This window comes from Naumovozyma dairenensis, chromosome 8 (assembly GCF_000227115.2).
Source record: "Naumovozyma dairenensis CBS 421 chromosome 8, complete genome".
Classification (NCBI taxonomy): Eukaryota; Fungi; Ascomycota; class Saccharomycetes; order Saccharomycetales; family Saccharomycetaceae; genus Naumovozyma; species Naumovozyma dairenensis.
In genome coordinates this window covers 696,156-707,599 of record NC_016486.1, presented here as the reverse complement: position 1 = coordinate 707,599, position 11,444 = coordinate 696,156, and the positions used below count along the sequence as shown (strand labels likewise).

General features: G+C 32.8%; 7 protein-coding genes across 7 annotated transcripts; 5 read left to right on the top strand and 2 right to left on the bottom strand.

Moving 5' to 3' along the window:
• Positions 1–1,911: 1,911 nt before the first annotated feature.
• GID8 (glucose-induced degradation complex subunit GID8) lies at positions 1,912–3,408 on the top strand (the record flags this gene model as incomplete). The annotated part of the gene is made up of 1 exon (XM_003671657.1): positions 1,912–3,408. The coding sequence occupies one exon, from the start codon at positions 1,912–1,914 to the stop codon at positions 3,406–3,408; it is 1,497 nt and encodes a 498-aa protein (XP_003671705.1).
• Positions 3,409–3,523: 115 nt separating this feature from the next.
• Positions 3,524–4,273, bottom strand: ERG29 (Erg29p; the record flags this gene model as incomplete). Its single annotated transcript, XM_003671656.1, has 1 exon — positions 3,524–4,273. One exon carries the CDS (start codon positions 4,271–4,273, stop codon positions 3,524–3,526), a length of 750 nt encoding a protein of 249 aa, XP_003671704.1.
• Positions 4,274–4,600: 327 nt separating this feature from the next.
• On the bottom strand, positions 4,601–5,779 carry REC114 (Rec114p; the record flags this gene model as incomplete). The annotated part of the gene is made up of 1 exon (XM_003671655.1): positions 4,601–5,779. One exon carries the CDS (start codon positions 5,777–5,779, stop codon positions 4,601–4,603), a length of 1,179 nt encoding a protein of 392 aa, XP_003671703.1.
• A 1,196-nt stretch (positions 5,780–6,975) lies between these two features.
• On the top strand, positions 6,976–7,599 carry JLP2 (Jlp2p; the record flags this gene model as incomplete). The annotated part of the gene is made up of 1 exon (XM_003671654.1): positions 6,976–7,599. One exon carries the CDS (start codon positions 6,976–6,978, stop codon positions 7,597–7,599), a length of 624 nt encoding a protein of 207 aa, XP_003671702.1.
• A 1,642-nt stretch (positions 7,600–9,241) lies between these two features.
• NCW1 (Ncw1p) lies at positions 9,242–9,496 on the top strand (the record flags this gene model as incomplete). Its single annotated transcript, XM_003671653.1, has 1 exon — positions 9,242–9,496. The coding sequence occupies one exon, from the start codon at positions 9,242–9,244 to the stop codon at positions 9,494–9,496; it is 255 nt and encodes an 84-aa protein (XP_003671701.1).
• Positions 9,497–10,047: 551 nt separating this feature from the next.
• PKR1 (Pkr1p) lies at positions 10,048–10,434 on the top strand (the record flags this gene model as incomplete). The annotated part of the gene is made up of 1 exon (XM_003671652.1): positions 10,048–10,434. One exon carries the CDS (start codon positions 10,048–10,050, stop codon positions 10,432–10,434), a length of 387 nt encoding a protein of 128 aa, XP_003671700.1.
• Positions 10,435–10,799: 365 nt separating this feature from the next.
• Positions 10,800–11,252, top strand: NDAI0H02820 (uncharacterized protein; the record flags this gene model as incomplete). The annotated part of the gene is made up of 1 exon (XM_003671651.1): positions 10,800–11,252. The coding sequence occupies one exon, from the start codon at positions 10,800–10,802 to the stop codon at positions 11,250–11,252; it is 453 nt and encodes a 150-aa protein (XP_003671699.1).
• Positions 11,253–11,444: the final 192 nt, after the last annotated feature.

Genomic DNA, 11,444 nt, shown 5'->3' with positions numbered 1-11,444 from the left:
AGTTGGTGAGAAGGGAAAATCATATATAACAAGAAAATCTCCATGCATATATAATATTAGCGAAGTTTATTATGAATTTGTCGAGGCACCAAAAACCGAATAGAATCTCCACATAAAGAGAGAATATGTTGTCGTTACGTTAAGTTACATGCAGGGCCTTTGATTTGAACTAGCTTATCTCCCCCATTTTCAGAAGTTCTAGAATGATCATTCCAAGTATGTGAGTGACTACAATATGATTCCCTACATACTTACTGTTTGTGTTTTCCCACCTTTGCAAGTGGAGACAGGAGCTGAATTATTTTTTTCTACGGTATTAATGACAGAACATGTTCGACGGCTTACACATAATACGGACAGGAGTTACGAATTGGAGAGACTTTTTGTTCCTGTACCAAAAAGAGACCTACAGCCCCCCAAATGAAAAGTAAGTTTTGGTAACGCTAATATATACGTAGGGAGGAGACAGATATCTATAAATCTAAGTAGGTACATACATCATAGGGACGGCCAAAGAAAGCACAAAGTTACATACGTAATGCCTAATATATATGCATCCTCTTCGGTAGAACCGCAGATAAGACCTTTACATACAATCTAGATTCAGATATGGAAAGAGATATGATTGTCCCATTTGTCATGTTCCTAAAGCGAAAATAGCGTTATTCCTTATTTCATTTTCTCCATTCTTTGTGCCCTTTTGGTACGAACTTCGTATTTTTCTCACAGCCACATGCGGTTTTTCCAGGAAAAGAAAACCCAGAACTTTTGGGTCAGGGGAAACACGAAGAAAGAGTGACTGTTTCTACGTAGTTCCAGTCAAAAACTGCACAGAACTATGCATGAAGATAAGGTAGCGATGTAAGCCGGCTAACAAAGCTTACAGTCCGGAACGTAATAATGACATGTAGGGCCATCACGGGGCGGGCGGAGGCTTTTTTTTATAGAGGTGTTACCCTGTTTTATTTTCTGAAAAATATTAACGTTCTGGAATCCGGAGTTTTATGTAGAACACTAACGAATTGTTACCAATTTACAATCATTAGAACTGTCCAGATAGAAAAATCATCCACGGAGAAGTGCATATGCCTTTTTTTCCCAGTCTAACCATATATAGAGGGACAAAATTGAAAACAATGCGGACTCTTGCTAAGTAAGTTTCCTTTTTACCTTCAAAACAGTTCCTGACTATATTATTTCGTCTCAGCAACAATGCCGTTCGGTTTGACTCTTTATGTACCTGTCTCACTTGATTTCCTTGACTCCATTGAATTAAGGCACCCTTTCTAAGGGAAACAGTAAAAATATATGGGAAAACATCATCATGACTTTGCTAAACAGGTCCCACCATGCACATCACCTGTATATCTTGTTCTGGCTCACTATTCAACTGTCTCTTCAGAACAAACAACCTCGAATGAAATACCTAACTTTTCAATTGATACGGGCACCCCATACGGCAAATAAGGAAAGAATTTAATTTACCTGTTTTGTGAAGCTTCCAGATATGTAAACTCAATGGCCCATAAATATGACCTTTCTGTTTTAAACACTATACTATCTCGATTCCATGAAAAAAAACGATATATTAGTTTTTTATTGTGCGACGTTTCTACTTGTCTCTGTCTCTCCGATAAAATCTAGAATTTTTCCAGTCACGTGCAAGTTTGGCAGGACATTATGAAAATCAAAGCGAAGTTCTAAATCACCTCTTGGTTTTAAGGGAAACTACGATATTCAATGACATGGATAGGTACCAGGAGCATTACATTTTAGGCTGGTGTCATAGGTTAAGAAAGAGAAAGATAACTATATACTTAGATAACGTTATTTCCGTTGCCATTTCAGTAATTTCCTCTTCTTTTGCTACCTATCCCGTTCCTTTCCTCTAGGTAACATTGCTTTTTAATAATGACTGCCCAACAACAATACTACAAGTATAAAACATTTTCAAAAGAAGAATGGAATCAATTAGTTTCAGAGCAATCATCATTGAATGACTTTAATATCTCAAATTCCAACAAGTTTTATCATCTATCATCTCATCCAATCACTTCATCATCTTCCATATCATTACTCCCTAATACATCCAACAGTAACACTCTAGTACCTCCTAGTACTTCTACATCAAATTCATCTACTAATAATACAGGAACCTATTCCAAAAATAGAGAAATATCCATGTCGAAATTATTACTAAATTACTTCATTTCCCTTGCTTATGAAGAATCAAGTATTAGAATGGCCAAAGAATTAGGATTTGTGAAAAATAATAAAGATGCAATAGAATTTAATCAATTATATAAAATCACTGAAAGACATCGTATAATGAAATTGATTAAATTAGGTCAGATTTTAAAAGCTATCAATTTGATTACGTCCGTCTTTGGTATATCTATCCTAGAGAATAGTACAGAACAACAACAAGAGGGTAATGATGGTGATGATTTACATTTTAATTTGTTACTTTTAAATCTTATTGAAATGATTCGTTCTAATCATCAAAGTAAGAAATCTGCTGCTGCTGCTGATGATGATGATGATGCTAATAATGATTTTATATTGAAATTGATTCAATATTCAAAGGAAAATTTGGCAATTAAAGCTTCGACAAATAAATACCATATGGAACAATTAGAATTAGTAATTACGTTATTATTGTTTCCTAATGATGATGAAAGTAATGAAATATTTTCCAAGAAATTACCAAGACCTTTAAAGAATTTGTATTCTTTATCATTAAGGTCTAAAATTGCAAATTTACTCAATAAGAAATTATTAAATTGTATTCATTCGAACGTTTCAAATCAAAATAAATTCCCTGATTTATTAAATTTAAAACAATTTAATGAGTTTGGGAACGCAGCAAATTCTAATACAAGTAATCAAAATAAAATATTACTTGATGAAGACAATGATTTAATCACACAATCAAAGAATACTAGAATGAAGAATAGTAAGAAAAACTCACATCGTCATCACCAGCATGATCATGAGGATCGTAACGATGAAGCTGAAATAGAAATTGAAGAGGAAGAAAAAGACGATGAAACCAAAAAGGAAAATACAGATACAGTAAATTCTTCAATATCAGGTAACATAATAGAGTCAAATGACTTCCCGAGACAAAGTTCATTAACGTCAAATAAACTATCCGATTTCGAAATTAATGATAATTTGAATGATTCTAGTAGCAATTATTGGAATGAAACGAAGAAAATACTAAAACAAGATGATAATAATATATCAAAAGATATAGATAGAAACAAAGTAGGAAACCAAGGCGCATCATCATTATCTTATTCATTATCGTATGAACCAAATTTAATACAATTGATCAAATTGTGGGCTTGGTGTGAAAATCAATTACATGCTAATGATATCGGTGTTCCTCGTGTAGAGAATTAAGACATTCATTTTATTTTTTATTTCTATCTTTTTAAATATTATATGTATAAACGTATATATATGCGATCCATGCGTTAGCAAATATTCATCCCTTCATTCATTCAATTGACCATTCCTAAAGAATAAAATTACATCTTATGGTATCATTAGTTTCAAGCTTTAAGAAACATAGTTGAATATCGTCTACAGAATGTGGCAAAATTTCATCGTTCCTGTTATAAATTTCAACTCCATTTGAGATTGTGAATTCTTTTTCTCGTTTACCGTTTTCTTTTCTATCCTTCATAAGTTCATGATAAATTTCGGAATCCTTAAACAAATAATATAATTTTTCTCTTAATAATTTTAATGAACAACCGAATTCCACTCGTTTCTCATTCTCAAAATCTTCTGGAGAGAATTCAATATGGAATTTGAAAGGTTTATCTAAAATTGAATCCCCATTTTTTCTCTCTACAACATAACAATTTATATATAAAGAGGAAACATGAACAGGCTTAGAGAAAAATTTATCTCTATCTTCAAATTCTTCAATAACAATCCCATTTTTTTCATCTAAATATTCATGACTATGAAACTCTTCATTAATAAGCATTCGATGTAATCTTAAGCTTTCATCAATTTTACCATTATTCAAAGCATCGTAAGTTTCCTTTTGTAATAGTGACATCTCAATAGTAATGTACAATTCTTGACAAAATGCAACGAACCCAATTATTATAAGATATAATGTTATTCTACCACTAATTCGATCATCATGGATAAATTGGTGAACGTATGGTTGCCTGGATAACCACGTTATTGCTTCACTTTCAAGTTTTAAATATTTGTCACATAATAAATTCATTACCATCTTTACATGCATTGTTCCTAAATTCAAAAACCGTAATTTGTTTGGGCTCAGTAAACTGGACCTCTTTACATTTTCTTCCAATTTTGACTTTACTTTTCAAAAGAAAAACCAATGCTTCATAATGACATTTAAATGTTTTGGTAATTTTCCCATTGAAAAAAATGGTGTATAATCATTTTCTAAACTTACACACTCTAAACGATTTCAGTTTGAATAAAATCAGAGTGCTAAACGAAGGGGAATAGTAACAAAAACGATATTACCGCGAAACTTTTTTACAAGCGGCGCTAACAACATTTTTTCTTGGCGCCATTCGAAACTTCCGGTACGTATTTTGTTTCAATGATTTGAATGAGCTAATTCTATTAGAACATTTTCAACTTTATCAACCCATCTTAAAAAGTTGTTATCTTTCAATTTTTCCTTGATTATTTTTTTACTAATTTTATATTTTGATTTATGTTCTTTCTTTGAAGTTTCTTTTTCTATTTTTCCAACTTTTCTCTTCACTTTTTGAAGCATTTCAATTGTGGGAAGATTAGAGATGTTGTTATTGTCTTCTTTTTCTTCCTCTTCCTCTTTCCCTTTCTCAATTTCTTCAGATATAGAGATATAGTTTTTGTCAGGATTATTGTTTCCTTGTTCTGAAAAATTTTGTCCCGAAGAAGCAATCCCATTTTTACTATATACTTCCTCTCTTTGTGTAAAACTGTTTCGTGTTGGTAAATTCAATTTTTCAAATGATTCTTTCTCCAGATTGGAATTATCAAATAATTTGGAGGTAGTAACATCATTGCAATGGTTTACATCCATATTGTTACTATTAACAAGAGCAGGGGTATTAAAGGCAAATTGAGATTGAGAATAATCCAAGGCTTGAGTAGGCTGCATTTCCAATTGAGAAAATGGGAACATTTGAGAATTCAGTAAATTTTGGGTTTGTATTTCTTGTGGAAATGAGTCATTCTTGTTATGATTTCTTATTTCTATATTTGGATTAGAATAATTTATTGGATTGTTGGCAATACCAATCATCCTACTCCTATCTAGTGCAGTATTGCTAAGTCTACCATTTTTCATTACAAATTGCATTGAGATTAAGATAGAACAAATCCTAGCAAAATCAACATCCTTTTCTAAACTGATCTGGAACCTTCTTAAATAAACTACACCATTAGTTTCATTTGATAAGTACTTGCATGACAATGTGGGTGATTTAGCTGAAAATTGAATTATTTGCGAACTAAGAGGAGCAATTGGTGAACAAACTTCTTCTAAAATGGTAAAATTGCCAACTGGGTCCCCGGATATTACTCTGAATGATACTATTGAATGAGATATTCCGTTAATATTAGGATTAAAGTGCAGCAGTTGAAATGTTAAAGGTAGTTCAGGAGATGTTTGTGAATGATGTTTCCATTTGTCCAATGGTAAGGGTTTCTGTTTAGTTTGGAACCCCAATGGTGCCAAAATTGGTTCTTCAAATTTGGAATATAATTTCAAAGGAGAAGAAAACATTGTAGATTACTTTTATGAAAATGTTGCTATCCTTATGTCTTTGCTCATAGAAACGTGGAATCGTTCTTGTTGTTGTATTCTGGATTTTAAGGCTGTTCTTGTTTTGATTAGCCGCCCAGCTCTGTTTTCCATTCTACGCTTTTTTTGGTCCTTTTATGTTTTCCGTACTGCCCTAACAAAATGTCATACATCACCTCAATGCTATCACAGAACATTGTAAATGTTAACTCACACAGCGACATAGATATTAAACTCAAGTCTTGTGAATTTCTTAATGGTTACATCTACTTACTCACCTCTGAATTTGCTTTTCTCTTATGTACGTCTGCTTAATGCCCTTTTAAAAAGGAAGGGTGTTTTATACAGCTATAAAATAAAAAGAAGTACCGTTTATATAATATCAATGTATTTAATATATTCGACACTTTCCGTATAGTTAGACCCTTATAGCTAATTTTAGTTCCAATGATTCCCGTTCTGTGGTTTACCTTTAAGTAGTTTAGATAGCAAATGTAAGATAATAGTTTTCAAGACGTTGCTTGCAAAAAAAAAGAGAGTACTCGTTATTTCTGTTCATTATCCTTTACTAATCGTGGCTATTGGTACCACTAAAAAAAAATACAAACTATATAGGTTCTGACAAACATACGGGATTATCTTCCAACAGTGCTAATTTATGTGATATGTATTTCTGAACTATATTGCACAAACTGAAAGGGAATTTCTCTCTGGGTTACTCAAACGGTTGAAATAAACTTATTTAGGTAACACCAATGATGGTAACCTCGTTATTAAAGATTTACCATCTTGTTCCAATAACAATATAGTTAGAAATTTAATAAAGAATGATTTTGTTTGTAATCCAGAATGGTGTTACGAGTATACCTAATCCGGCAGTGACTTTAATACACTCAAGAATAAAAACAGGAAGCTGCTGTGTTGTATTATGTACAAACCACAGGTTGAAGTTCTAGGATGAACTTCTGTCGTTTTTTCCTTCTGACAGACCGACTATGAATTTGAAGTCAGCGGATCGGGATATCTGTAAAATGTGTCAAAAGAACAAAAAGCTCATCGAGAAACATAGAGGTGGGTTGAAATCGTCAAATAGACTAGAGAACAACGCTGAAAACTAAGATACCACAGACGTTTCTCATTAGACAAGACACCAATTGTCTTATTCCAAGAGAAGATAAATGGTATATTTTTATACTTCACAACCAACAGAGTATTCTGCACCTCATACACTAGTGGCTGGGAAGGATAAATTCGAAAACGATGTTCTCATCAAATATGGGTATAGAGAGCTAAACTATATGTGGTTCCATGCTGATAAATATTCTAGTGGTCATATTTATTTACAATTAAATGAAACAGAGAAGGATTTGAATGATGTCCCCAACGAGGTCGTTAATGATTGTTTACAACTTTGTAAATCGGAATCAATTCAAGGTAATAAATTAAATCAATGCCTTATTGTTTATACGCCATGGCATAATTTGAGGAAAAATAAATATATGAAACCAGGAGAGGTTAGTTTCAAATCCATGAAAGTTGTCAAGAAATTGGAATGTTTCTCAAGAGATAATAAAGCTTTGAATAGATTGATGAAAACAAGAGTGGAAATTATTGATGGGGTAGAAGAATTATTATATCAAGCTAAAAAATCTAAAGATCCAAAATTTTTTCAAAATTATTTGTCTATTAATAAAGAAAGATTGATACTTGAAGAAAAAGAAAGAAAAACCGCTAAAAAACAAAAGAAGAAGAAGAAAGAGGAAGATGTTCAAGAGCAATTAGTAATAGAGACTGAGTTGTAACCTTCAAGTAACTAATGAACTGACATCTTACTACCTTGATGATGTCTGACGTTCATTCTCAACAATTCTTAGGTAGCCATGCATTCACGTACGTATCGGGTTTAGTACTCCTGAACATAATCATTTTAGCAGATTTAATTTTTGTTTGTCTGGTTGTTCAAATCATATAAACGAAAACACTTTCTGCAACAGGTGAGCACTGCAAGATAAGAGGAGCATTTAGACCAGATGTCCAGGACTTGGGACGCAATTCCAATGACTCAGCTTACAGAAACCTTTAACTCGATGAAAGTACCAGAGTTCCGAAGTCACTGAAATATATAGGTATGGATCAGAATAAAATCATAAAAAGTTGTTTTAGGTAAATACATGACCTTACAAGTCAATATCTGATATCGTGATAAACTATACTGGTTGGCATTTTTTAGAGTTGGTTTTATAATGGACCAACCAAGTTTAGTATAGTTTCAAGGCAATATCATATGCAAGCTTGTGTACTTTGTATGATGATTTTTTAGTACATTTTACTAACAAGTTTTCATTTAGGAAATTAGGATATAGAGCGCAGTGTTTAATTGTACTCGCAATTATGATTATCAACATAATCTAGATTATATATGTACCTCGTGCTCTTTGCATAACTATTTTACATGATTATGTAATTTTGAAGTGACAATTTCTCGAATCAGACTTGAATATACCTATATAATTATCTTATCACTTGAATGGCCTACCAAGGGGTATTTTAATCTTCTAACGGTATATGCATTATCAAATGATTCCTTTTAAGAATCATATATATCAAATATTACCTTAGAGGCTATACTTGACTAATTAGTAAGATTACGGTTATATAAAATCCCGCCAAGTCCGGTATTTTTTTATATAGCCAGCAATTGGAACCTTCGGATAAGATCATTGCGTTTTTCTTTATGCTACATGATGCAGTTTCCTTTATGGTATATGATGATGTAGGTAGGCTATATCCCCTTCTTTTAATAGCATCCCTTAATTAGAGAGCTGCATTATTAGGAAAGAAAAGGTGATTACTCCACTTTTGAATGTTCTGAATACGGACAACCTCACCTAACCCCCATTATACTATTTTTATTGATAGTCTCCCTGATACGTCATAAATTAATTAATGAATGGAACAGAATATTTTCGAGAGAAAAAACACGACGCGTGAAGTCATTCTGCGGGATATTTACTGTGAAACGCCAAAAAAAAACCACGCCATTTCTTATCAGAAATCCTAAAACAAAAGGAAAAACCGCAACAAAACTATTTTAGGAAATACATCTTTGAAACTTCTTTCGACGTCCGAGATTACTTACTCAAAAGGGTAATTAGGCTATTTGAATACAGAATTCAGATGGCTTGGCATTGATCTTTTCTTTGTATTCACTGAGGTAAGCATGTAGTTTCGAGCTTTCGCGTTACTTATATTTTTTTCACGATCTTTTTTTAGAAATGCCAGCCGAGTCAACGAGAACTTCCAAGATTCAACTATATAAGAATGGAAAATATAACTTCTAAATGCAGTGTTTCGTCATTTTCCATATCTGTTTTCTTTCATAAAAATTCTAGATAATCAATCCGAAACCAATCTTTGACACACAAAAAACAATCACTAATTAAAATGGCTTCTTCTACCTCTTCTTCCTCTTCTAGATCTGTCCATACTAACAGTGCCTTAGTATCTACTGGTGTTGTTGCTGCCTCTTCCGTCACAAGTGTCAGTTCTACTGCTTCTACTTCCACCAGAAGCAACTCATCCTCTACTACCTCTAAGAATGCTGCTCCAGGTATGGTTGCTAACCCAATCTCATGGAAATATGGTGTCGCTTTAGGTGCTGTGCTTGCTGGTTCTTTTGTCTTAGGCTCTGGTATTTAAAGTCATGTTTTCTAAAATTATTCATGCTGATTCTGTGACGTACTGAATTTCAATGCCACTCCAAGGGTCTTCACATATGTATGATCACACTGTACAACCATATATTCCACCAAACTAAAAAAAAGATTAATTTAAATTCTGGTAATTCATATCCTGTTAAATTACTAATAAAAAAATACAACTGCATCGTTTAATATAAATAGCCACCATATTTAACATTTCCTATTCTATATAATATTATAAATAGTATAAAATTTTATTCTAGTTTTTTCAGTTTCAATTTTGTTTGTAATATAGTTATATTTTTGTCACAGGTTTTGGTTTCCGTTCGATTCTAGCACGCGCATCGAGGAAATACATAAACAATAGTAAAAATGGCGGTAATAAAAAAAATGAAGCTTTGACACTTTTTTGCAACAACTCATCGATAATCATCTGTGTAGAAACTCCTCAGGAAAGGAGATAAAGAACAATATTGAAGAGTCAACTGGAATACAGTTTTAAGCTATTGGTAAAAATTAAAAACAAAAAGGAATCCACAAGTAACACAAATGATAGCATTTTTTGAGGCTTTATGGCAAAGTATTTTTGAACCAGGTACTACACCACAGTTAATAATTGCAACACATGTATCATTCATTGCATTATTTTGTACATTAATATGGTTGATCTATGCCACCAAGGGAAATATCCACTTCTGTATTTTGTTAGCTATCGCATTCACCCTTTGGATTATTGTTATTTGGTTCATTAGAGAATTGGAGAATGTTAAATTAAAAAGTAATGAAGAATTAGGTATTCCTAAAGAATTATCTGAGAAGGGCAAAGATTCAACTAAGAAGAAGGAATCTGTGGTTGAGAGTAAGACAGCAAAGTCTGCTACTACTTCAGCTAGACCAAAGTCTACGAACAACACCACAAGATCAAGAAAAGCTTAACGATAACCGATTTATTATTTTAGTTTCTATAGATTAGATACTCTACCTGTATTTAGCAACATATAATATAATATACGCACAATAATATATCTGTACATAGATATACAATAACTAACATATATCCTCCTTCTTTTAAAATTATTTATAGTTAATATTGCCCTTTCAGGTTTATTTTCAATCTGGACAGACGATTAATTGGACCTTTCACTGGTGGAATCCCGAAATAATTCATCTTCTATTATTTCAGCTTTCAGTTTGGACATTGCTTCATCAAATGTCATGATATTTTTGCCGCTCTGTCTTCCTGTGCAAATTCCTTCAAAGATTTCAAGTAGCTAGGCTTTATTGTATTTCTAACCGAGGACATGCCAGACCTATTGGACCTGGATAAACCTTTGATTGACCATTATAGGGTTGCCTCACATGATAATTTATGGTATTTGGTTAAGAGTACCATGGAAGCTCCCCCGGTGAAGTACAACAAAGCCTCGCTAGTTGAAATCTTTGACGATATCTCTACTGAAAAGCAGAGCGACAAAGATATTGTGACATTCGATGATGAAATGTCGAAGCTGAAGGACAAGCTAATGGAAGAGGAATCATTTCAGGATTTCGTCATTAGAAGGCATGATGCAAAGGATGCCCTAAAAGAGGAGAACCCTGATATGTTTTCGGTTACCCAATATCTAGCAGACGCGAAATTATGGTTAGATGATGTTGGGAAAGTTCCACATAGTTGGAGTTTGTTGAAGGTGAAACTGGTAACTTTGATTAAAGACGACACTGAAGCGGATTTCTTGGTCCAAAAGGTGTTATAAGAAGCTTTTTAGAGAACCTACTAACTTCTCTTTTGTCGACCAAGCTGGAAACACCACTTTTGGCTCAAATAAAGTGATGTTGGTAAACAATAATAAGTTTAATAGACATATTAAACCTAATTCAAATAATTCCAATAGGGAATTGAAACTGTCTTTTTCAAAAAGCCTTATGTCAATGGTTTGGTTTATGGT